We start from the raw sequence: 22572 nt of genomic DNA, 5'->3' as shown, positions 1-22572 counted from the left end.
TTGATTGACGCCTGTCAGGATTACCAGAGGTTGTCTTGCTTTCTGAAGATGTTACAGACAACTATTGAAAAATGAAACGGCTGAGGCGGCGTTCCGTCGGTGAGCGGTGCGCCATCGAGTGCAAGGTTGGAAGCCAAAAAGGCAGTGAAGCGCACGTGTGGTGTGTGACGTTTATTTTCTTAGTAAATAGAACATCTGCGCGCTAAAAAGAAGACAACATGAATTATGGGTAGTCCCGTGGGCGCCTCACAGGTAGCCCTCCCTCTTGAACTGCTCGTGCAGGGCGTCGCGGTACTGGTCGAAGCCGCCGTCCAGCCGACACACTTTGCCGCCGTCGCACACCCACAGCTCTTGGCACACCAGACGGATCAGACGCTCGTCGTGCGACACCAGGATCACGCCGCCCTACCGCACGCACACGGCCTTCAAATTTACTCTGGCTGGCGATTGCGATAGCCAAGGCCCTCGCACTACTTAAATGTCAAACGCCTCGCCCGCCGCTGGACTCACTTTGAATTTGTTGAGCGCGTTGGCGAGTGCCTCGATGGTCTCCATGTCCAGGTGGTTGGTGGGCTCGTCCAGGATGTAGAAGTTGGGACTGAGAGGGAGGGAGGGCTGCGTCAGAGGACTCCATGAGTTGCGGGTGGGGCCTTACCAGGACATGGTCATCTGGGCGAAGGCCACCCGACTCTTCTGCCCTCCGGAAAGGCTGGCCACGGGCCTGGTGGCCAGCTCTCCCGTGATACCGTAACCTCCCAGCTGGTGGCGGTACTCCTCTTCCGTCCGACCTGCCGCCACCAACGTGCGAGTCACAAGGGTGCGTCGCGTGGCCGCCGCCGCACGCTCGCACCCAGCAGTGACCTACCGGGAAACTTGTTGAGTAGCAACTCCACGGAGCAAACGTTCAGGTCCAGCTGGTCCACGTGGTGCTGACTGAAGTAGCCGATCTTCAGATTCCTGTTGACGTCACATTGTGAACTTTCTTCATTGAAAATGTCAAATCACTTCAAAGCACTTGACACGCTAAGGATCGAGCGATGTTCACCAAGTCCAGTCGTTCGGCGGCCGTCTCACCTGTGAGCTTGGCGGACGCCGCTGACGGGAGTCAGCTCGCCCATCAGGAGCTTGAGGACCGTACTCTTCCCGGCGCCGTTCTGGCCCACCTGAGAAGGGTGTAGTACACCTTACTCGAGGACGCTTCCGAGAAATGTTTCCGACGCACGCGTTCGGAGCACGTCTGCGGCAAGGGCAGAGCACGTGCCTCCAGCGCAATGTCTGAGATGCTGTGTTTGTGACATCACCTTTGCCTCACTCACGTCTGTAGCACGCGCACACACACACACACACACACACACACACTGGCCGTCAGACATTTGTAAGACGGCAAAGACATACGATGCAGACGCGAGACTCCAGGTCAGCACACAGGTTGAGTCCGGAGAAGAGGCGCTGGTCGGGTGTGTAGTAGAACTCCACCTCGTCTAACTGCAGGATGGGAGGAGACAACTTCTCAAAATTGTCCGGGAACCTGACGCGCCGACAAAAGGATTCAAGTCAACTCAAGCGCACTTTTTGGAGCTGAGCGCATCACGGGCGCGACTTTGTTCGGACCTCAGCGTGACCTCGACTTCTTTTTCGATGGGCTTCAGTTCGGGCCTGTAGGCAAATGTCGGCGTGGCGACACGTCCTCGGTAAGAATGGTGGTCCTTCTAAGGGCCGCGCAGCGCCGCGCCACGCCACGCCACGCCGCCGTCTACTCACGAGCACTTACAATCTTTCCAGCACTTTGAGTTTGCTCTGCACTTGAGCCGCTCGGTTGGCGTTGTAGCGAAACCTGTCAATAAACACCTAAAAACACACACACGCACCTTAATTTCCGTTCCACAACGCCCGAGCCAAAGTACGGCCGGCCGGGTACGAGCGTCCTGGCTGGCCCGGTTTGAAAATGTGCCGAGCGCTCGCTCACCTGGATATGTTGCCTGTACTGCAGCTGCGCCTCGTACTCTCGCTGTTGGTTCTTGAGCCGATCTTCTTTGGTCTTGACAAAGTTCTCGTAGTCACCGCGGTAAGTGTCCAGCCTGCGCGAGTGCAGGTGGACGATGTCCGTCACCACCGCGTTGAGAAAGTTGCGGTCGTGGGACACCACCAAGATGGTGGACTGCCACGTCTGGGGTGGGGAGGGAGCCGTTTACACCAGCGTCACGCTTACACCAGCGCCGCGCTTACGCGGACGGCGGGCGACCCGTTGCTCGCAACCAGACCTGCAGGTAGTTCTCCAGCCACAGGATGGCGCTGACGTCCAACATGTTGGTGGGCTCTGGAAAGAGGCGCGTGGCATGGCACGTTTAGCTGGAGCACGGCGAGCACTACGCACACGCTACCTAACCTTGTCGTCCACTTTTGCTTTGTGCCGCAAGCTACAAATGGAGTCGGGAAGGCACATTCTGTCGCTCGCTGTTGGAACGCTGCGCAAAATCCACACAGTGGCTGGCCGGGACCACAATTCTCTCTTCTGCGTTCTCATTTGATACGGCAGACTTTTTCTTTGCACGTTCTATTGCACTCGGGAGGGGCGGTGGAGACAAAACCCGGTGGCTTGGCTAGCAAAGCGACACCGGCGGGTGCCGTCCGCCGCGCTCCTCGAGCGCTCCTACGGCTTCATACCACTACACCGCGAGTGTTGAGAGCACAGCCGAGGTCATGTGACTCACCGTCGAGTAGCAGCAGGTCGGGCCTAATGACACACACGCAGTGAAGATGTGACAATTGCGACTTCAGTCAGGTGTGATTGACGTGGCAAAAAAAACTCACCGAGCAAAGAGAGCTCTTGCCAACGCCAACCTCATCCTCCAGCCTCCTGAAAACTCTCTAGGTGCACACACACATGGAATTGAATGTGTGCTTGCTTGCTTGCATGCTTGCGTATGTGCAGGCGGCGGCGGCACGTGCGTTTGTGCGTAAACTCACTTGGTGGGCTGCTGCTGCATCTTGGGAGAAAATCCCAGACCGGCCAAGATGATGGAGGCTCTGATTGGATGACAACAGATGTCAATCAAAGCCTCCTACCGGATGCCTCGCTCGCTCGCTTACCGTGCGGGGGCTTTGTCGGCTTCAATCTCCTCCAGTTTGGAGTAAATTTCGGACAGGCGCACACTCTCCGCCCCCTCGGCTCTGAAAGGCATCATAAGCGTGTCAGAATAGCGTTTGGCCAAAGTCAGACGCAAAGCTCCGTCGGGATGGCCCTTTTGACCCGACCGAGAGTACAAGGCATCGGCCGGCCCCACTCACGCTCCGTTGGCCACGCGCGTGTTGAGGCGTCGCTCCTCTCGGAGCAGGCCCTCCCTCAGCGCGTCGCTCTCCAGGACGCTCTGCAGCGCCGTGGTCTGGTCGCCCGCCACTTCCTGCTCCACGTGGAGGATGGAGATGTGAGGGGGGACGCGCAGGCTGCGGCTGGCCAGCATCTTCAGCAGGGTGGTCTTGCCCAACCCGTTGCGGCCGATCAGGCCGTAGCGCCGGCCCGCCGCTAGCGCCAGCTCGGCGCCCTGAAGGAGACACCTGAGGACCAAAGGCACCTTTGTGGAAACCCCAGGAGCCCGACACGCGGCGCCGGCTCGCTCACGACCGCTCCGGCCGGCTCGCTCACGACCGCTCCTCCGGCACGCTCACGACCGCTCCTCCGGCACGCTCACGACCGCTCCTCCGGCACGCTCACGACCGCTCCGGCACGCTCACGACCGCTCCTCACCTCTCACCGAAGGACACGTCAAAGTTCTCGATGCGGATGTCGTAGCTGCGGTTCTTTCCCGCCGGGTCCACTCGTCCTTCTTTCTTGCTGCTGGCCTGGCTGGCCGACGCCTCCTCCAGGACACTGAGGGCGCCACAGGTCGGAGTGAGGCAAATGGCAAAGCGGGACGGACGGCGAGCAAAAAGGCCAGAAACCCACAGCGGAGCGGACGCCTTTTGCGAGTCCTTCTCGTTGCGTCGCTCGTGTTTGGCTTTCAGCTTGGCCTCTGCCTTCTCCAGCTTCTTGGTGTCCACCATCTGGGAACACACGAGTCCGTAAGTGGAGAGCCAAACCGTCGGCGGTCGGCGCTGCGAGCTCGTCACTGTTATCACGTTGCGAATCTTTGAGTCTATTTGAAGCTTGAGAACGGCGGAGGCACACGTACCGTGTTCTGAGGACGCTTCATCATCCAGATGCCCCGGATGTCCTCGTTGGCTAAGGCTACGCGAGGCGGCAAAAAAAAAAAAAAACAGCAAGAAAAACCCAGACGTCAGCCGCGCAAAAGGCACACCAGCACGCATCGGCGGCCACTCACTCGTGTCCGGCGACATCTGGGACAGCTGCACCGGCGCGTCCAGCAACACTTGACGCTGCGAGACGGGACAGCCGCTCCTGAACACACAGGCATCACGCATCACACACGCCTTTGACAAACGCGCACGCCACACACGCGAGCGCATCTCATACCAGCAAACACATCCGCGCACACATAAACACGCCCACACGTTACACACATACAGTCAAGGTGGCGTGAGCGCACGGCGGCGGCGGCGGCGACTCGTGCAAGTGGACGTGTTCTCACAGCCGCAGCGTGTTGAACATCCGCAGGCAGATGCCTCGGACGTCATCCTCATTCTTGGAGTCGGCCGACACCTCCTGCAGGACGCCGCCCACCGCCTCAAAGACCTCCTCGCCATCTTCAAAGTCGGCCCCGCAGCCGTCCAACACCCCTGCACGCGCACACAAGAGAAGCAACTTGACAAAATGCTACCAAACCCGTGCGACCTGAACCAACGTCAGTGAGCCCAAAGTCAAATGACAACAATAGCGCCCGTCCGCCCGCCCCCCCCGGCCTGCCATCTCCTGGACATTCCTAAGTTGTTTCTGCGAACGTAGACTAGTTCGAACAGGTGAACGCGTGCGTGTGCAGCCACTTGGAAATGATGTCGCGTTCTGGAAAAAGCGGACTGATATTCAGAAAATCACCCTGACTTATCAATGGATGATTAAAATGGCTTTCAGGTCCAGCCCTACTTTTAAGAAATGACTCGTTTCTTTTATTGATTAGCAACTGGTCAGCTGTATTGAGAAGCGGGCCAGAGACTGGTGCGCGTTGGGTTGTTGGCGTTCTTAATTGTGTATTAAGTCACTTGTCACATGGTTGCACTCGTCCTGAAGAGATGTATCTACTCATGCTGCTGTCAAAGAAATCAATGAGCCTTTTTTGAAAATATGTCATACTCACTCGCCTTTTCTGAATCAAACTCGAAATGCCAGAAGAGACGGAAAATGTCAGTGGAAGCGATTTCTGGTTCCATCAAAACCGACATCGGGCGGCATGGAGCCTCGCAGCCAGCAAGCAAACGCCAAACTCGCTCATCCCGGTGAGCCACGCCGGGTAACTGCTTAGCTACTTATCGCTAGCAGGATGCCTCAGCCAGCCGGCCGGCCAACCGGCCCTACTCTGACACGGAGGGAGGAAGGAAGCAACAGAAACCGGCGACAGAAAGCCAGCCGACAGGCGGTGACTGGTCCACCCTCTCACCTGTGATGTAGTCGAACAACTCCGAGTCGATGTCAGGAAACTCGCTCCTCAGGATCTCCTCGTAAGTCGCCGCCATGACAGTCACACCACGACTCAGCCGCCAGCAGGCACGCCGCGCGCATGCGTCAAAGCGACGCCGTCGCGTGGAATTGTGGGAGTTTGAGTCTTTCAAACAACGTTTCTTCTGGCGTTGTGCAACGGCGAAAGTCGACTCGAGGATAAACTTCCTGCCAATTTTGCACTGCTTTATGAGCAGATTGTTTCTGCGCTCTTCATTAAGAGCAACAATGATGACGGTCACATGTGCATGAATCTCTTAATTTGAGCTGTTTTCTCGTCACTATAAACGTTTTTACAAAAAAGCATCCATGTAAAAGCTATACCAAAAATAATCAAGCGTTTGGTAAAAGTTTCTGCGGCAACGGAGCCCGCGTTGTGCGCATGCGCAGACCTATCTCCAAAGTTTAGGGTGGGATGTTAGCATTAGCATGAGCATTAGCACAGCGGGCTAAGCAACCGACCGGAGTGTAATGGCGACCTCGGTGTTGTTGGGCTCTGCGACGGACAACACCGGACTCGGCTTCGCGGTTAGTAGCGGCGGGACCGGTGCCGGCGCGGGGGGCGTCCTCGTGGCCGGTAACAACGGGCTGACGTCGGCGGCGGGCCCGGTGCCGTGGAACCGTTCTCTGGAGCGGGCTCTAGACGAAGCCTCGGCCACCGGCTGTCTGAACCTCAGCGGCAGGAAGCTCAAGGAGTTCCCCCGCGGCGCCGCCAACCACGACCTGACCGACACCACCAGGGCCGGTGAGTCCCCGCGGGGCAGGAGAGTCCTCGCCGTCGTCCAAATGTTCTCCGAGTAGTTTGGTGACGTTTCCGAGCAACTTCGTCGGACAAGTCTCGTTTCGGTTCCAAGTGACAACAACATGTTGCTTCAGCCGCTCCTAGCGCAGCACTCGCTCCATCCAACAGTCGGAGTTTTGGAGACGTTCGCTCGCTCGCTCGCTCGCTCGCTCGCTGTCGTCTTTGTTGTGTTTAGGCGACAACGCGAGCTTTGGTCAACTTTCGGCCACTTTAGAGCTGGACACAGCCAACTTTGGTAGTGCTAGCAGTTTAGCACGTTAGCGCGTATTAGCATCCCGCTAATGCTTCAAGTGCGCTCAAGCGGCGGTGTCAACCTCTTTGGAGTTCAGCCCCCCCCCCCAACATTTCAGCTCATATTTCTCCACAAACTATAAATAACAATACTTATGCGTCTCATTATCCTGCTGCAAAGTACATCAATGTCTTGATTCAAAGGGAGCAACAGTCTGAAAGTTGGTCAAAAACACGATTGGAACCTACAGAGCAATCGATGTATTTGCCGCCGAGTAAGCAACTTGTTAAGCTCTCGAAACAGTTCAAGATTGACAAAACTGTGCATGCATCCTGATCCATCCAGATGGGGAAATGGCATCAGCACATGACAGAATCGACATTGATGGAGTTTGCTGGGGGGGGGGGGAAAAAACTTCCATCGGTCGTCACAGATACAATTGACGGTGTCGATCGTCAAGATGGCGACGCCGAGTCGCTGGAGGGAAACCGATATCGGCGCCTTTCGCTGTGACTCTAAATGTGCAAAGCTTTGCCACATGGACAAACGATGCCATCGGCGTCATTATCGTATGCCGCCTCAAGCGCAGCAGCGCTCGCCTCGGACAAGTGCGCGCACACACACAGGCCATTGTTGGGAGTCAAGTCACAAGTTTTCTTACTGTACCAGCAAACCAAGTGTGTTAGTGCAACCCGCTTGTGCCTTTTCTCTCCATATGCGTGTATGCAGACTTGTCCCGGAACCGCCTGTCGGATCTTCCGGCGGAGGTGTGCCTGCTGGTGTCTCTGGAGAGTTTGAACGTCTACCAGAATTGTTTGAGATCTCTGCCCGATCACATGATCAACCTGCAGGCTCTCACCTACCTGAACCTCAGGTACCAATGTACCCCCAGTCCCGCCGCCCGCCCCTCGCCGCCTGTCACTCACCGCCGCCGTACGCTCGCGTCAGTCGCAACCAGCTGTCGGCGCTGCCGGTGGTCCTGTGCAGTCTCCCGCTGAAGGTTCTGATCGCGTGCAATAACAAGCTGGTGGTGCTGCCTGAAGAAGTGGGCCAGCTGAGGCACCTGACGGAGCTGGTGGGTAGCCGGAGACGTCGGGAGATGGCGGGGCGCGACCGAATCGGCCTTGGCGCCAAGCGTTGACGGGTGCCGCCTCCCTGCAGGACGTCAGCTGCAACGAGATCAGGACGCTGCCTTCTCAGGTTGGCCAGCTGGAGGCGCTCAGAGACCTGAACATCAGGAGGAACCACCTGGTCGCCCTTCCTCCTGGTACGTACGCACTCGCCGAGATTAGAAGAGTTTGCTTGAAGTTGAATTTGCTTGTGATTTTTATTTTGTTTTTCAAATTCACTTTCTTTTAGCGACCTTTGAATGACTTTGCTTGATTTTATTTTTGAGTCCGCTTTCCATCGCCGTTCCCCCAAATCCTCCCTTTTCAGTCAGTCAAAACATTTGTGTGGTCCGAGAGCCAAAGCCATTTTCAAGATTTGTAAGAAGGACACCCACAAAAAAGGGCATCTTTTGCGCCACACACGGTGACGGCCGCGCGTCTCTTTCCAGAGCTGGCCGGGCTGCCGCTGGTTCGTCTCGACTTCTCGTGCAACAAGGTGACGTCCATCCCGCTGTGCTACACGCGCCTGTCGCAGCTGCACACCATGGTGCTGGACAACAACCCGCTGCACACGCCGCCCGCGCAGGTACGAGCCGCTCCCAAATGGCAGCGCGTCGCCGAGAATGGGACGGGGACCCGACCCGGGCCGAGCCGGTCGCCGTCCGGAAGAGATGATTTTTCCAAACGCTTCGACCTTAGCCGGAACTCGGTCGTCATTAATCTGGTTGCGTTGTGTAGATTTGCATCAAGGGCAAAGTTCACATCTTCAAGTTCCTCAACACGGAGGCCAGCAGGACGACCCCTGACCTGCCAGAACACGACAGAGCAACTTTCAACTCCGGCTCCTGGTCCGAACTCATCATTCCCCAGCCAGCCAGCCAGCGAGCGAGCGAGCACACGCAGCTGCTCAGTCCACATTGCCAGTCGCTCACTCGCCATGTCTGTCTATGTGTGTCTTAGCACGGATGAGCTGTACTCTGGTCGTCCCTCCGGAGCCTTGGATTCGGGCTTCAACAGTGTGGACAGTGGAGACAAAAGATGGTCAGGAAATGAGGTCCGACACGCACACAATATTGCACCAAATAATTTTTGACGGGTCGACGTCATCGAGAAACACCAAGGATGTATGACATCGTGACACGCGTGCGTGTGTTTCACAAGGACCTGTCCGAGGGTCCCGCTCGCGTGCCGGACATCCACAAAGAGTTGAAGCGAGCGCCGCCGCCGGCCCACCTGCTGGCCAACGGCACACGTGAGCACGCCGGTCGGTGCTTTATTATTTTAGGAGGGAGGCGTGCCGGCAAGTCACACGGTCGCTCGATGGCGTGCGCAGATGAGCCGGAGCAGATGGACTTCATTGACGGCGGGGAGGAAGAAGAGGAGGAGGAGGAGGCGGTGAGGAGCGCGGCACGAGGAGCGGCGGGACGAGCCAGCCTCAGCTCGCAGTTCATGGCCTACATCGAGAGACGCATCGGCGCTCCGGTACGTACGAGGGCGCCGCTTGTTATCTCGTGTCTTGGTTTTTCACTACTTTGCCTTCGTCTGCCGATTCAGGGTTCTCCGGGTAAAGGCAGCTTATTCAAAATCGACGACTCCGGACCGAGACCGGCCAGGTACGCGCGCGCGCTAGCATCTAGCTCGTCAGCGTGGCGGCGTCTATTCTCGATCAAGACGGCGTCCTTGCTGTGTGTCCGACAGGACCGCGGCGGATGGCGGTCCCGCCGTGGCGAGCGGCCACCTTCAGGTAAGGTCACGTCAGCCGCTGTCGACGTCCGCGGGACCTCGTCCTGACCTGGTACCCGCGTGTCGCTCAGAGAGGCGCCGGCGTGGAGAGGATGAGGCGAGAGGCTCAGCTGGCCGCCCTCAGGTACGACGAGGAGCGACACAAGACGCGCCCCCCGCAGCCGGACGCCAAGGTAGCGACCGGCGTCATGATCCGGGAAGATTTCATTCTGTTTTATGAGCGTGCTTACAAAACAATTGAAAGTCCTTTCTCACCTCACTTTTGGGAAGTAGTTCCAAGTTCATATTTATTCCAAGCATGCGGGCAAAAGTAGCCTGGCGCTGACTCAACCTTTTGTGCTTGGTGAAAGTTGACCAGTTTGCCTGCATTTATTTGTTCGCAGAGTCCTAACAAGTCCAGCCCGGACGGCAAGGTAGCCCCAAAGCCCTCCCGCCCGCCGGCATCCTTCTCGCGTCCCGCCCCTTAACATCCAGCACTCACTTTGCGGCTGTGTGTGTGTGTGTGTCCATGCGTGCAGAACGTCTACCCCTTGAGACGCTCCACCCACACAGATGACTCTGCACTCTTCGTGGTAAGAATTGTCCTCTTGCATTTGCGACGTGACGACAGCTCGGCGCCGTCTTTGCAAAATGACCGCGTCTCGGCTGCCGCGCTAACGTGCGCGCTTGTGCCAGCAGGGCGAAGAGCGGAGCGGCCTCTCGCCGAGCGGTAAGATGGGACCGCCCGCCGGAAGCCTTTGTCGTGGGTTCGTGCGGCCGCGTTGACTCGGCCTACTTTGTATCTCCAGGCAACCCCGGCTCGGGGGACGCTGCTTCCTGTCGCGGCCTCGGCGTACGCCCGGAGAGCTTTCTGTATCGCCTCAGCCAGCGTGAAGAAAAGAGGAGAGGTGAGCGAGCGAGCGAGCGAGCAAGTGCCGCTCCGTGCCAGTGAGGCGAGCTTGACACGTGCCCCCCCCCCCCCCCCCCTTTTTGTTGTCTAGGCGATGCCCCGGCCTCCGCTCAGCACCCGCAAGAAGCGCCGGCCACCGTCCTTGGACACGATGCCCATCTGGTGGAGCAGCTCAGGAAGGTGGCCCAAATGTTTGTTTCCACCAGATAACGCGCCGTGTTTCCCGGAGGGAGGGCTCTCTTTTTGGGCGCTCTCAACGGGCGCATCTTCATTTTGCCCAATTCATATTCCCCAAAGGACAGCTAGCTTGATGGCAGCACTGTGCTCAATGGCAGCACTGTGTTTGGACTCATCGGGCCGCACACAGCCACGAACATTTGTGGCTCGATCGAAATGCATCGGTGAGGGCGGGCGCTTCCGTTGGCCGCGGGGGTTCGCGTTCCGTCCACGACGGCGCCCGACGCCTTATTCCATCGGTGCTCGTCAAGCCAAATAGCAAAAGAGAGAGCCGATTTTGCATCGGGAGGGAGACCCGTTGCCGGACATTGATCGTTTGTTGCATTTGTCAGAACATCGAGGGGCGGTTGAAGGTGTCGTTGCCGAGCGACCTGGGGGCGGCGCTGACGGACGGCGTGGTCTTGTGTCACCTGGCCAATCACGTGCGGCCGCGATCGGTGCCCAGCATACACGTGCCCTCCCCCGCCGTGGTGAGTCCCACGGTCGCTATGCGAGCCACCGGTCGAGTCCCGGCCCTCCCCTCCCTTTCGTTGCTATGCCAACCGCCCCGCGTGTGTCCCCAGCCTAAACTGACGATGGCCAAATGTCGGAGGAACGTGGAGAACTTCCTGGAGGCGTGTCGCAGGATCGGCGTCGCTCAGGTAAGAGACTCGCCGGAGCCGTCCGTCGCTGCTAGTGCTGGCTCAGCATTGGTAAGGGTGAAGCGAGGGAGCCAAAATGACATCGAGCAAATCAGGACCTGTTAGCAACTTGGCAAGTATGTTTGGGTCCCGCTAATTCTTTGTGCAATATGGCGTACATTTTGGAAAGGCTCACATTTCTTGAGCCCTCTCTGATGCTGAACGATAGATACATTTATGACGATATAGTGAATGGGATTCCCGACTTTTATTCTGAAGGTATGCGGTGTTGACATTTTGGCACTCCATCCACGCGGGAGGCAATGTGTTCAATGGCGACGACGATTCATGGTGTCACTGTCCGTCTTTCTTCACTTGCCTCTTTCTTCCTAACGATTGTGTGTTTTTCTTGCCCTCCCATTTCCCTCCTTCCTTTTCCTTGTTCACGTCCGCCCGCACTCAGAAGTGATTTCATGTCATGACCGGCGGCCTTCCTATCATCACGTCCTAGCTTTTGGCGAAGGTCCTCGCCACCATTACGCTATGCGACGTCATTATTAGCACCAATCTGAACAGCAAATTTTCAACTCCCTCGCCCGCCGCGGGCTCATTGGGGAAGACGCACATAGACAAAACGGGCCACCGCATGCCAATCGATTGCGGCGCTCATGTAGAACAGGCGCTTGCTGAGCCGGTCTCACGTGGAGCGTGGCGAACCAAGCGAGTGAAGAGCGGTTCCGGGTGGTCCATCCCATCCTCCGTCCCGTCCGTCCTGGTTTGCCCTTTTTGCGTTTGCCTCATTTCACTTGTGTTGATCCAACTTTGCGTTGTTGTCTTTTTGGCCTCCCTATCCATCCATCCATCCATCCTTCCCTCCCTCCCTCCCTCCATGTTGTGCGTGCGTGTCCAGAGTGACTTGTGTCTTCCACTTCACATCCTGGAGGAACAAGGTCTTCCCCTGGTGGCGGCCACCGTCAGCGCGCTTCTCCGCTTGGCCCCGCCCAGACACGCCGTCGCCACCAGCGGCACCACGATGACCTCATCCTCATCCGGAGCCTCGCTTGCCATGTAGCCGCCGCCGCATAGTCACAACACACGTAAAGATCCGCCCGCCCTCTTTATGCGCCAGTTTGCGTTCTCGTTAGCATATCATGACAGCAGCCCATTGGCAAGGTTGCGTGGTTCCGTGTGTACTTGTTCTTTTTTTCACCTGACACACTCGTGCGAAAAAACATCACGTGATTGACATGATGTCACACGACTGACACGTGAGTGACCCTACCTGGGCTATAATCGTTGACCTGGTTATTCCTAATAACGTTTCACATTGCTTATGAGTACTGAAGTGTATTACTGCCACGTTTCTTTTATTTACAAGAATGATGACATAGCTGCTACCTTTGATACCTAAGACAAAAAGGACATTGATTGACAGTAGCCTGACCGTTAATATGTTTGGCCTTACAAGACGTGTGATCGCATTTGATCTCTTTTGCCATGAAATTCATCGCATTGAAACGTGTAATTGATCACGTTATAAACTGACATTGAGTGTTTTTCTTTCTTGGTGGCAGCAATACGCTTCCGTATATTGGCAACAATTAGCAAAGAATACTGATGTTTTGGTGTTGATTATGTCTAGATAGATGTGTAGCGTGTGCGAAGATGGTAGGCGTGCTGTTCACAGTAAACTGTTAGCCTTGGCGTATGCAGCTTATGTGAATATGTGGAAAGAAGCAGATTAGAAGAAAACAAAAGCATTTGAAATGCATCGGAACTTTGAACATCCAAATGTGTCTGATTGGCTGGCTAACGCGTGCGTTGCTAACTATGCTATTGGTAAGAGGCGGATGTCGGCTTGTGTTTTTTTTTTTTTTTTTGATGTGTGTCACGTTTGTGTCTCTCATTTTGCACCTTGTGTCTTTCTCATCTTGGTCACTTACAATGTTCCCCACACGGCCACGCTCGGCAGTCATTTGATTGCGGCAGGCCCCTGTTGCATTCCGCGACATTAGATTGATGAGGCTGCGCCGGCTGCCCATTTGTGTACAAATGTATTGTGTAAATACAAAGATTGTGTAGTTGTGTATATAAAGCTATGGAGACGACAGTGCGGCCTTTCTAAATGACTTGTGTGATTCAAACAGGCTTCATATGTGAGTAGAGATGGTTACCACAGCAACGGTCGGATTTCTGGAAAAGTACACTTTTTTTTTTCAATCCAAAAATGTTCGACACGTTTTCACTCATGTCACTTACTGCTTTTAAAAAAAAGGTTTTAGAATTCGGTTGTCTGTCAAATAAATATTGAAATTGGAATATCCTTGTAGGTTTGTTTCCACTTGACCTCAAACTTGTATTCCTCTTCAAAGCCACAAAAACGTGTAAATAATGAAGTGTACACCACAAGAAATATTCTCATGAAAATGTCAAAAGAAAGAAATGTAACGAGTCCATGTATTAGGGGTGTATTAAGACGGCTGCTGATGATTATTTTTCATTTATTGAATTCATTTTAGTTCGTTTTTGGGTGAATTGGACGAAAAAAAAAGAAAATCACCCCCCCTGAATAACTGGCAATTGACGTTTTTTTTGTGTGCGTGGCGATTTTCAGCACGAATTGTAAGGCCCCAAAATTGGTCGTTTGGAAAGGAGACCCCGTTCCTAAATTGCTTTATATTCCAAAATAATACTAGCAATACATTCAGTTGTGTCAGTCTGATGACCATTGTCATCAACACTGTACTCGTGTTCGAAACACTGTTCTGGAACACAAACCAACGTGTTTTTTGAGCAGGCGCGCCGCGGCCACCCACGTTTGGCAATAATTTCCCAGCATTCTTTTCGCACGGTCTTTTTCGCCATTTTTGAGCTAGCGGGCCAGGTAAGAAGCTTAACATGTCTGAAAAAAAAAGTCAAAAAGACTTTGACCAATGTGACTAATTTGTGCTCGCTTCTCGCCGTTGTCCCGTCTTGGCGTTCCGTACGCACTTGGCTCTTTGCGGACGTGATGATGGCCCAGATTGAGCTCGGATTCTGCCGCTAAGTGCTAGCTATCTGTTCTGCGGCTGTCTCCAACCGTTCACCGCGAAGAGGTTTTCACCGAGCTCAGACGCTCCAAGTGGCCTTTGGCGCTTCTCCGGAACCTTTGCGTGTTCGTTTTACAGCTATCGCGTTGTCCTCGCCGCAAGTTCGGAACGGTTTGGACCCGTTACCTTTGCCATGTTAATTGTTCCGGTGTGGATAGGCAATCGATTGGGGTGCCGCTGTCAATGAGCACGTGATCGTAAACAGCAATATTCCGTGTTGAATTGAGTACCACGTTGTGGACGTGAAATGAGCCGTATCGTGTCATTTTAACATTTCAAGGGTATACATTTCCATATGACCCTTTTTTTTTGGTCACAATGTGATCTCAATTGACTGTGCATGTTGTGTGTGTGCGCACAGGTGAGCTCTCCAACAAAGAAAAGCCAAGATGCCAGGAAGGTAAGGTTGATTCTTACTTGACTTGGGTCAAAATTTCGCTTTCCGGGTCCAACGACGGTGTAGCGAGATTTACGAAATTGGACAAGACCGGAGAATCTGGGACGTCGGGGTGACGGCTCGCGGAGCCGGTAACTGGCGCTCGGCCGGACAATACTGCCCACTGAAAATTTGCTCTCAGGTTGGGCGAGTTCACTCAAGCAGTACAAGTGGACCGTTGCCTTGTTTCACGTTGAATACGTTTCTCTGCGATTGAGTCTGGCGGCTGGGCTCCACCGCCCGGTTCAAAACGGGGATGAAATGGCTGCGAGAGAATCCAGCGGTAGGCTCCACTCATGGTGCTTTGTGTGTGCGCAGGCTGTGGAGCAAGGCCATCTTTACAGGCTACAAGCGCGGCCTGCGGAACCAGCGCGAGCACACGGCGCTGCTCAAGCTGGAAGGCTGCTACAGCCGCGACGAGGTCGACTTCTACCTGGGCAAACGATGCGCTTACGTCTACAAGGCCAAGAAGTCAGTCTCCTTGCTTCCTTCCTCGCTTTGCGTACATGCCGGCCGTGCCTTTTTTCCCAGGAGAGGACGTGACCCCCGAGGGCCGATGTCGATTCCAAAGAAGGAAAAAAACGACCAGACCAAATCCAATAATTGGCAAATCTTGCTTAAAAAAAAGAAACAAACGCTTGTGGCTCAAAGAGCAGGCAAAACGTTGTTTCTGAGATGGTTGCCGGGCTTTTCCGTTTCCACCAACACTGGCCGGCCGGCCGGCCGGCCGGCGCCTGCCCAAAGTCCCACTTGATGAATTTTGCTCTTGAAAGAAACAACCCGAGCGAAGCCCGCTTCATTGGCCGCTCCGGTTTTTTCCACGGAGCAAGTGTGCAGGCACTTGGCGCCATCGCCTGCTTGACGCAAACGATGGCCTTTCACATTCATCTGGAAACGTACTGACGCGTGCGTCCGTCTGTCTCAGGAACACGGTGACGCCCGGCGGTAAGCCCAACAAGACACGCGTGATTTGGGGCAAGGTGATGCGCGCCCACGGCAACAGCGGCATGGTGAGGGCAAAGTTCACCAGCAACCTGCCCGCCAAAGCCATCGGACATCGCATACGAGTGGTACGGATGCAACGCATGCGCACGCGCTCCATGATTGGGGGAGGGACACGCACGCAAGCCCGGTGATGTGTGATGATTATTATTTTTTTGACTAAAACAAATTTGTGTTTTGTCCTCAGATGTTGTACCCTTCCCGAGTGTGAGCACCGCCGCCTCTCTCCGGCAGCTTGCTGTTGTTTGTAAATAAACAATAAAAAGTTGACACGCCGAACGCTCCCGTGTGCTTGTGTTCCGCACCTGTGCGCCATCGCGGGATTAACGGTCAAACGGTTTCCATCGTGCCAATTCCAAATGTTTTGCCTGAGCCTCGTTTTCTGTTTGATTGGCTTTGTAGCGCACGCACCAAGTTGAGATTTTTTTTTTTTTTTACCTTTTAATAGTTAAAAATATTCAGACTCAAAAAGTTAATTTTTTTTTCTTAAGCGGTGGGACAAGCGCATACTTGTGTAAGAAAAACTAGTCGCCTTATGCAGTGCATGAACGACTTGCAACGTGTTCTACAATTAGAAAACGATGTGCAAAAGAGATAACATTTGGTCTTGGGTTTTGTGATGGGAGCAGAGTAGATGAGAAATAAAATCGGGTTAATATAAAGACGAATGAATGCCATAAGTGCAAATAAGTAACGAACGTAACCTAAAATGCTGGCGTTGATTTATTTCTGGTCAAGTTCTGTGGCACCGTCGTGAGGCGTAGGGAAAAAGTCAACGTTCCTCTGGCTCCTCGATAAAGAACAAAGACAATGTTCCTCACCCACTTCTGCCACAGTATTAGGTAACAAAGCAGATAGTTACCGCCGACCCCAACCGTACGCCTGCTGGATGAGAGGCCTAGTCCTAATGTCCGCCTCAATATAACGATTATTAGATGATTATTATTCGCTATTATTTTGATGACATCCTGTTATTGTAACCATTATGTGCTGTATTATGTATTGTATTATGTGATGGCAACAAATGTTGTGTGGACGTTTACGATTGGTCTTGTTGCTGTGAAACGAGATGGAGATTGTTGGGGGATGTTTTTGGGGTGTAAACTTGATCAAACCCAAAAGAACTCTAAATAAAGCAATTGTTTATTATTCTTACGGGCAGTCAGTCGCTCTGAGTAACATTTTGTTCCTCTTCGTCTGCCGTACGCTGAAAGGCGCATGCTCATCAAAAACAACCGGCAAGCGTCGTTTGCGCATGACGTCAAAGGAAGTGATCACACGTACTATAAATGCATTTCCGCATCGCCGAGGCGGCCTTTCCTATGTGCGGCCTGTGCGAAGATGGCGGTGCAGATATCCAAGAAGAGGAAAGTAGGTGTCATTTCATTGCTCGGCGGGATCTTTTGCGTCCAAATGGCCGCTCGGACAGCCGGCCTCAAGCGCATTTGTGCCCGCTGTCACAACTCAACGTGCAGTCGGCATCTGCTCGGCCAAGATTGTTGGAGATTCTGCCAGCCTGGGTCGCCGCCGCTTTCCAGCGCCGAGCAAACATGGCGGCGGCAACGCTGTAGATGACGTGATGTGCCGCGACCGAATGACGCTTCATCGTATGACGCTTCATTGTTTGCCTATTTTCTTGCTCCACGTTCGAGTTGGCCTTTTGGCGCCTAATGACAAAGTGGAGTTTGAACGCTCCGTTTCGAGACGCGCACTGCTCTCATTGACGCGCTTAGCATTAGCTTCCGCTAAAGTTACTTGTCGGGACCGCAAGTCGAACGACACGCAAACTTGACGAAAGACTCGAACGATTGCATCGAAGGCGTCTTTGTCTCGCCAAAGGGATGCTAAGCGCGCCACTGCTAATTTCAAGGTGACATGTGCTTTCGTCCTCGGAAATGAGTCACTTGACACTTTGTAGCAAGTTGTATCTATGTTGTATATGTATCAACTCTAAAAGGCTTTATTTTGCAGGGGTGGGAAAGAAAATGTTTGTAATTGATGCCTAGTAAATGTATTTTTGGATTGCAGTGTATAGTTGTGTCCCCCCCCCCCCCGCCCCTCTTGAATGTTGTCGAAGGCGCAGTTAGTGACCGGCGGCCTTTTACAACTGGCCTGATGATAATACAGGCCCGGCCGGGCGTGCCTGTCAAAACGTACACTAACCGCAGCTCACCCGTTTGTCGTTTGCAGTTCGTCTCGGACGGGATCTTCAAGGCCGAGCTGAATGAGTTTCTGACTCGCGAGCTGGCCGAGGACGGCTACTCGGGCGTGGAGGTGCGCGTCACCCCGACCAGGACCGAGATCATCATCCTCGCCACCAGGTCAGACGCCCCTTCCGAGGACCCGGTGGCACCAAAGCCCACCTCCGAGTCCATTTGCTATTGTGAGCGCGGCCGTCATAGAGAAACATGACGGGACCGCCGCCTTCCCTTCGCAGTAGCGCCATCCTCCATTCTGTGTTTGCGGATTCGTGCTCGGCCCAAAGCAATCCAAGGGGGTCAAAAGGAGAGTCGCCCCTCGGTGATGATACGATGACGAGTCGGACGCGGACTTTGTTGGCCGTGAGGCGGCCGCTCGGGATGGCGTTCTGCTTTCCCGCTCGGCTTGCCCGCCCGGCAAAGCAAAGTTGCTTTCCTGGTGAAGACGCTGAGGCATTTGTCTGAGAGGGGTGAACACGTGGGAGAGCTTTGAATGCGGCTGGCTTCCAAGGGGCTTTCCTTAACGTTCTGTAAAGGACGAGCTATCTCTCGGGACGCCGTCGTCTTTGGCCGCAATGCTTACGACCATTCACACGTGGCCGTCTGTCTCCAGGACCCAGAATGTTCTGGGAGAGAAAGGCCGCCGCATCCGAGAGCTTACGGCCGTGGTCCAGAAGAGGTTCGGCTTCCCCGAGGGCACCGTGGAGGTGGGTGGGACTCGAAAGGAGCGTCGTCGCTGTTTGCCCTCCGGTGGCCTCACGTTGTCTCTACCTTGTTTTGCAGCTGTACGCCGAGAAGGTGGCCACCCGCGGCCTGTGCGCCATCGCTCAGGCCGAATCTCTGCGTTACAAGCTGCTGGGAGGTTTAGCCGTGCGCAGGTGAGGCAGCCGCGTCGCCCGCATTCAACTTTTGGCGGGCCTTTTGTTTTGGATCGGCGGTCCCTCGGTGATGATACGATGACGAGTCGGACGCGCACGTCGTTGGCCGTGAGGCGGCTGCTCGGGGGCGCGTTCTGCGCTCCCGCTCGGGCCTCCTGCGGCCGGCACGTGGTCGCATTCCCGCTGAAGACGCTGAGGCATTTGTCTGAGAGGGACTAAAGGGGCGTTAGCGCACACTTGACAAGCACCAGGAGGGCTGGCGCCTAATGGCGAGCGATGCCGCAGACGGCATTACGAAACCCGTCGGTGGCGGCGGACTGCCCCGGCCAGCCGGCCGGCCTGCCAGCCAGCAACAAAAAGCCTTTTTGCTAATCCTCGCAGGGCCTGTTACGGCGTGCTGAGGTTCATCATGGAGAGCGGCGCCAAGGGCTGCGAGGTGGTGGTGTCGGGCAAGCTGAGGGGCCAGCGGGCCAAGTCCATGAAGTTTGTGGACGGACTCATGATCCACAGCGGGGACCCAGTCAACTACTACGTGGACACGGCCGTCCGCCACGTTCTGCTCAGGCAGGGTGAGTGAGCGAGCGAGCCACAAGAGAATGGGTTTCCGTGACGCTGGCCTGCCGGCTGATGCTTGTGCCTGCTCGAGCAGGCGTGCTGGGCATCAAGGTGAAGATCATGCTGCCTTGGGATCCCAGCGGCAAGATCGGCCCCAAGAAGCCCCTCCCCGACCACGTCAGCATCGTGGAGCCCAAGGACGAGCCGCTGCCCACCACGCCCATCTCGGAGCAGAAGGGTGCCAAGCCCGACGTGCCCGTCATGCCCCAGGCGGGCGCGCCCGTGCCCAACGCCTAAAGCAAGGTGGGTTTGGGGGCGGGCGGAGCTTTGTCATTCTCACACATGCCGTTGCCTGAGAACTCTGGCCAATCGCGACTTTATTGTACAATTAAAGGCAAAAGCTCAAGTCCTCGACAATTGAAAGGGAATCGCCCTCAAAAAGGTCACTTTTGCACCAAATTGCAAAAGTGGCAGTTCTTGCTTTGGATATTTTGCTTGTTGTTGGTGAGAAAGGCTGAATTACAAGCTTGGAAGAACCCCCCCCCCCAAAAAGTGCTGTCGTGCTTGCATAATGACAAAGTGCCCTTTTGTTTTTCCCTTGCAGGTTTTCACATTGACAGCAGAAAGAGCGTGTTTTGTGTACAAAAAAATAAAATATTCAAAAGAAGCTGTTGTGTGCATTGGATTGACTTTTGTCCGGCCGGAGAGAAGAAACAAGCAGGCGCCTGGAGCGGGGACGCCGACTGGCAGAGATGCAAAAGATGCTCCCTGGCCTGGCTGGCAAAATTGCAAATCAAGGTGGTGAAACGTGGATGCGGTTTGACATCATTGATGAAATCTTGCCAGATGTTTGGACTGGGATCATGAACGCAGGCAGCAGTTGTACAAACGTGAAAAGTGTGGCCCAGTTGTCCATTTAAATATTAGCCATTGGTTTTGAAAATAATGCTTGCTCGCTATTCAAATGAATATTGACTCGCTTTCTTTCATACTGGCTCCAGTATCAAGAATGACATTGGATCAAAGCAATTTGATGGGCGAAATGAATGCAAGACATATCCAAGGACTCGTAATCTCAGTTTGTTACGTTTTGGTCCCAAGCGCTAGTCATTTGGCTAATTTCGACTCCTTTCTGACCGGACCTGAATGCTGCTGAATTCAAAAACCAAAAGGGCCAGACGCGGCGTGATTTTGTTGCCCAAGGTGACGTCAGCAGCCGGAAGGAACGAGCGAGCCGCGCTACGCTCCGCCCCGCCCCGCCGCGCCGCGCCGCGCCGCCTCACCTGCCAGACACCAAGGAAGAAGAAAAAGAAGCAAACATGAACCAAGTCGACTTGGCAGACGTGGAGGAACACTCGGAACACACGCCTCCAGTAAGACCACGAAAGATGAGTCTTATCGTTTGCTGCTCAACCTAAATTGGTGTCATGAGAAGAAAAAAATCCGTTTGGGTCGTTGTTGGATGAAAGGCGCCAACCTTTGGGTAGGATCCATTCCCACGCCACGCCAACAAGCCTTTCACGTCAACAAATGCTACAACTTGTTTTTAAGTGGCTGTCGTGCGTGGAAAAAAAGCCCGAAAAGGAACATGACGTGTTGTTCTTTTCGTTCCTTACTTTTCCTCTCCACGACTTCAGAGACGAATATGCAGGAAGTTGCGAGCCATCGGACAAACAAGCAGATTTCGTGCACCGGAACTAAAAAAAAAAAGTTGTCTCGTGGAATGTTGTGTTTCGCCCCCTCCCAGGACGCCCCCTTCCCCCTCGCCCTCCAAACACCCCCCCCTTCGCCGATCCGGAAGAGCATCTGCCTGGTTCAGAGCTCAGATAGCGAAGCTGACCTGTGTCTGAGCACGCACACACCTGATTCACCAGGGGCCGGCCAGTCACTATGTCATACAACGAGAAACAAATATCATAAATCAATATCGACTTGACTGATGCTGTCTGTCTGTCTGTCTGTCTGTCCTCAGCACATGCACGTGGTCCACTTGAACGTGGGCGGCCAAAGGTTCTGCACCAGCGTGGCCACGCTCACCAAGTACCCCGAGTCCAAGCTGGCCCAGTGGTTCGACGGGCCCCCCAAGTTGCCCAAGGACGCGCAGGGGCATTTCTTCCTGGACCGCCAAGGAGAGTACTTTGGGGCCATCCTGGAGTTCCTCCGCTCCGAGCGGCTGCCCGACAACAACATCCCGCAGGTACCGCCGCGTGTTCCAAACGGGCTTTGGGAGCTCGTATTGGAGTTTTGATTTCACTCTGATAGTTTTTATTCCTTTTGGATCTCTTCAAACATTTCGTGACTCAAAAGCCAGCAAGGAAATTGATGACTGCGACGTGGCTGCTAAACAGCTAAATTAGCTTATGGCTAACCGGCGCGTCGACCCGTGTTCGCCAGGTTCACCGGGATTCGCTGCACTACAACGTGACGGCGCTGGCAAAGCGTTTAGAGGAGAGTCCCGTGCTCTTTGGCGAGATGGTGGGCAGGCAGCAGTTCTTGGCCAGAGTGCCGCACTACAAAGAGAACATTGAGGTGTGTGCTCAGTTCGTTCCTTCCTTCCTTCCTTCCTTCCTTCCTTCCTTCCTTCCGAGTCAGCTGTTGTTGGTGTTGTCCCGGCGCAGGTTCTGATCCGCATCGCCCGGGCAGAGGCAGTGGCTTCCCGTCGTTCCACCGTCGTGGTGTGCGTTTTGCGAACGGAGGAGGACTCGGCTTGCTACGACAACGCTCTCAGCGGCCTGCGGGCCAACAAGGACTCGGTGGTGACCTTCGGGCCCTGGAAGGCGGGACCCACGGCCGCCGACCTGCTGGACTGCGTGCAAAGGGACATCCAGAGTCAGGGCTACACGGTGCACGTCCAACCTTACGTCATGGAGAAGACATTCCTGGCGCGCAGCTACAACTTTTTCCACACGCTCACCTTCACCTGGTGGTGACGCCCTCTCGAGGTCACGCTGAGCACCAACTGGAGGTGTCCGCATCGCACGCACCCTTTTGGCCGACCGACTCGGTCGAATTCTCAAAGGTTGGCCTCACGTCAGGTGGTGTAGTTTATGAAATGATCAAAGATGTGTTTCTTCTACGTGACTATTTCACCAAATAAATGGTTGCAGTACTTGTTAATGTGTTTGTTTCGCAACATTGTAGTTCTTGAGTCCTGTCCACCGGGTTCGCGTTGGA

General features: G+C 54.6%; 5 protein-coding genes across 8 annotated transcripts; 4 read left to right on the top strand and 1 right to left on the bottom strand.

Annotated features, from left to right (window-relative positions):
• Positions 1–155: 155 nt before the first annotated feature.
• Positions 156–5902, bottom strand: abcf3 (ATP-binding cassette, sub-family F (GCN20), member 3). Its single transcript, XM_037267258.1, has 21 exons — positions 5550–5902; positions 4587–4734; positions 4320–4396; positions 4170–4225; positions 3944–4041; positions 3746–3868; positions 3289–3555; positions 3091–3171; positions 2968–3027; positions 2812–2868; positions 2712–2734; positions 2262–2317; positions 1967–2167; positions 1772–1848; positions 1612–1656; positions 1396–1528; positions 1075–1163; positions 866–957; positions 656–788; positions 511–598; positions 156–405 (listed from the first exon to the last, which is right to left on the bottom strand). The coding sequence occupies exons 1-21, from the start codon at positions 5623–5625 to the stop codon at positions 247–249; spliced, it is 2139 nt and encodes a 712-aa protein (XP_037123153.1). The 5' UTR covers positions 5626–5902; the 3' UTR covers positions 156–246.
• A 111-nt stretch (positions 5903–6013) lies between these two features.
• On the top strand, positions 6014–13559 carry lrch3 (leucine-rich repeats and calponin homology (CH) domain containing 3). Of its 3 annotated transcripts, none has more exons than XM_037267260.1 (20): positions 6014–6353; positions 7372–7516; positions 7591–7717; positions 7804–7909; positions 8201–8337; positions 8490–8599; positions 8712–8805; positions 8913–9003; positions 9085–9233; positions 9306–9364; positions 9450–9495; positions 9566–9667; positions 9878–9907; positions 10013–10066; positions 10173–10203; positions 10283–10381; positions 10475–10563; positions 10953–11090; positions 11184–11261; positions 12151–13559. In XM_037267260.1, exons 1-20 carry the CDS (start codon positions 6080–6082, stop codon positions 12310–12312), a joined length of 2121 nt encoding a protein of 706 aa, XP_037123155.1. In that variant the 5' UTR covers positions 6014–6079; the 3' UTR covers positions 12313–13559. The 3 variants fall into 3 exon arrangements, with proteins under 3 accessions (XP_037123155.1, XP_037123154.1, XP_037123156.1); XM_037267259.1 differs by having other exon boundaries at positions 10170–10203; XM_037267261.1 differs by lacking the exon at positions 12151–13559 and adding an exon at positions 11704–12126 and having other exon boundaries at positions 10170–10203.
• A 471-nt stretch (positions 13560–14030) lies between these two features.
• On the top strand, positions 14031–16046 carry rpl35a (ribosomal protein L35a). Of its 2 annotated transcripts, none has more exons than XM_037267273.1 (5): positions 14031–14124; positions 14691–14729; positions 15084–15280; positions 15317–15321; positions 15397–15534. In XM_037267273.1, exons 2-5 carry the CDS (start codon positions 14719–14721, stop codon positions 15517–15519), a joined length of 336 nt encoding a protein of 111 aa, XP_037123168.1. In that variant the 5' UTR covers positions 14031–14124; positions 14691–14718; the 3' UTR covers positions 15520–15534. The 2 variants fall into 2 exon arrangements, with proteins under 2 accessions (XP_037123168.1, XP_037123169.1); XM_037267274.1 differs by lacking the exons at positions 15317–15321; positions 15397–15534 and adding exons at positions 15691–15835; positions 15955–16046 and having other exon boundaries at positions 14039–14124; positions 15084–15236.
• Positions 16047–17035: 989 nt separating this feature from the next.
• On the top strand, positions 17036–20065 carry rps3 (ribosomal protein S3). Its single transcript, XM_037267267.1, has 7 exons — positions 17036–17138; positions 17958–18088; positions 18579–18672; positions 18749–18843; positions 19225–19412; positions 19493–19701; positions 20003–20065. Exons 1-6 carry the CDS (start codon positions 17109–17111, stop codon positions 19693–19695), a joined length of 741 nt encoding a protein of 246 aa, XP_037123162.1. The 5' UTR covers positions 17036–17108; the 3' UTR covers positions 19696–19701; positions 20003–20065.
• A 542-nt stretch (positions 20066–20607) lies between these two features.
• kctd14 (potassium channel tetramerization domain containing 14) lies at positions 20608–22517 on the top strand. The gene is made up of 4 exons (XM_037267268.1): positions 20608–20771; positions 21371–21595; positions 21793–21927; positions 22017–22517. The coding sequence occupies exons 1-4, from the start codon at positions 20718–20720 to the stop codon at positions 22326–22328; spliced, it is 726 nt and encodes a 241-aa protein (XP_037123163.1). The 5' UTR covers positions 20608–20717; the 3' UTR covers positions 22329–22517.
• Positions 22518–22572: the final 55 nt, after the last annotated feature.

This window comes from Syngnathus acus, chromosome 13 (assembly GCF_901709675.1).
Source record: "Syngnathus acus chromosome 13, fSynAcu1.2, whole genome shotgun sequence".
NCBI lineage: Eukaryota > Metazoa > Chordata > Actinopteri > Syngnathiformes > Syngnathidae > Syngnathus > Syngnathus acus.
The sequence above is the reverse complement of the archived record's forward strand: the minus strand, read 5'-3'. Positions and strand labels throughout refer to the sequence as shown.

Excerpts from the sequence above, each read along its gene's own strand:
- abcf3 (XM_037267258.1), bottom strand. The coding sequence starts at position 5,625 with ATGGCGGCGACTTACGAGGAGATCCTGAGGAGCGAGTTTCCTGACATC. Across the intron at positions 4,226-4,319 it reads CCAGATGTCGCCGGACACGA|CCTTAGCCAACGAGGACATC; the intron begins GTGAGTGGCCGC and ends CGCCTCGCGTAG. Across the intron at positions 3,869-3,943 it reads CAAAAGGCGTCCGCTCCGCT|TGTCCTGGAGGAGGCGTCGG; the intron begins GTGGGTTTCTGG and ends TGGCGCCCTCAG.
- lrch3 (XM_037267259.1), top strand. The coding sequence starts at position 6,080 with ATGGCGACCTCGGTGTTGTTGGGCTCTGCGACGGACAACACCGGACTC. Across the intron at positions 9,668-9,877 it reads CCCCGCAGCCGGACGCCAAG|AGTCCTAACAAGTCCAGCCC; the intron begins GTAGCGACCGGC and ends ATTTGTTCGCAG. Across the intron at positions 10,564-10,952 it reads TGGTGGAGCAGCTCAGGAAG|AACATCGAGGGGCGGTTGAA; the intron begins GTGGCCCAAATG and ends TGCATTTGTCAG.
- rps3 (XM_037267267.1), top strand. The coding sequence starts at position 17,109 with ATGGCGGTGCAGATATCCAAGAAGAGGAAA. Across the intron at positions 18,089-18,578 it reads ATCATCATCCTCGCCACCAG|GACCCAGAATGTTCTGGGAG; the intron begins GTCAGACGCCCC and ends GTCTGTCTCCAG. Across the intron at positions 18,673-18,748 it reads TCCCCGAGGGCACCGTGGAG|CTGTACGCCGAGAAGGTGGC; the intron begins GTGGGTGGGACT and ends CTTGTTTTGCAG.
- kctd14 (XM_037267268.1), top strand. The coding sequence starts at position 20,718 with ATGAACCAAGTCGACTTGGCAGACGTGGAGGAACACTCGGAACACACG. Across the intron at positions 20,772-21,370 it reads ACTCGGAACACACGCCTCCA|CACATGCACGTGGTCCACTT; the intron begins GTAAGACCACGA and ends GTCTGTCCTCAG. Across the intron at positions 21,928-22,016 it reads ACTACAAAGAGAACATTGAG|GTTCTGATCCGCATCGCCCG; the intron begins GTGTGTGCTCAG and ends GTCCCGGCGCAG.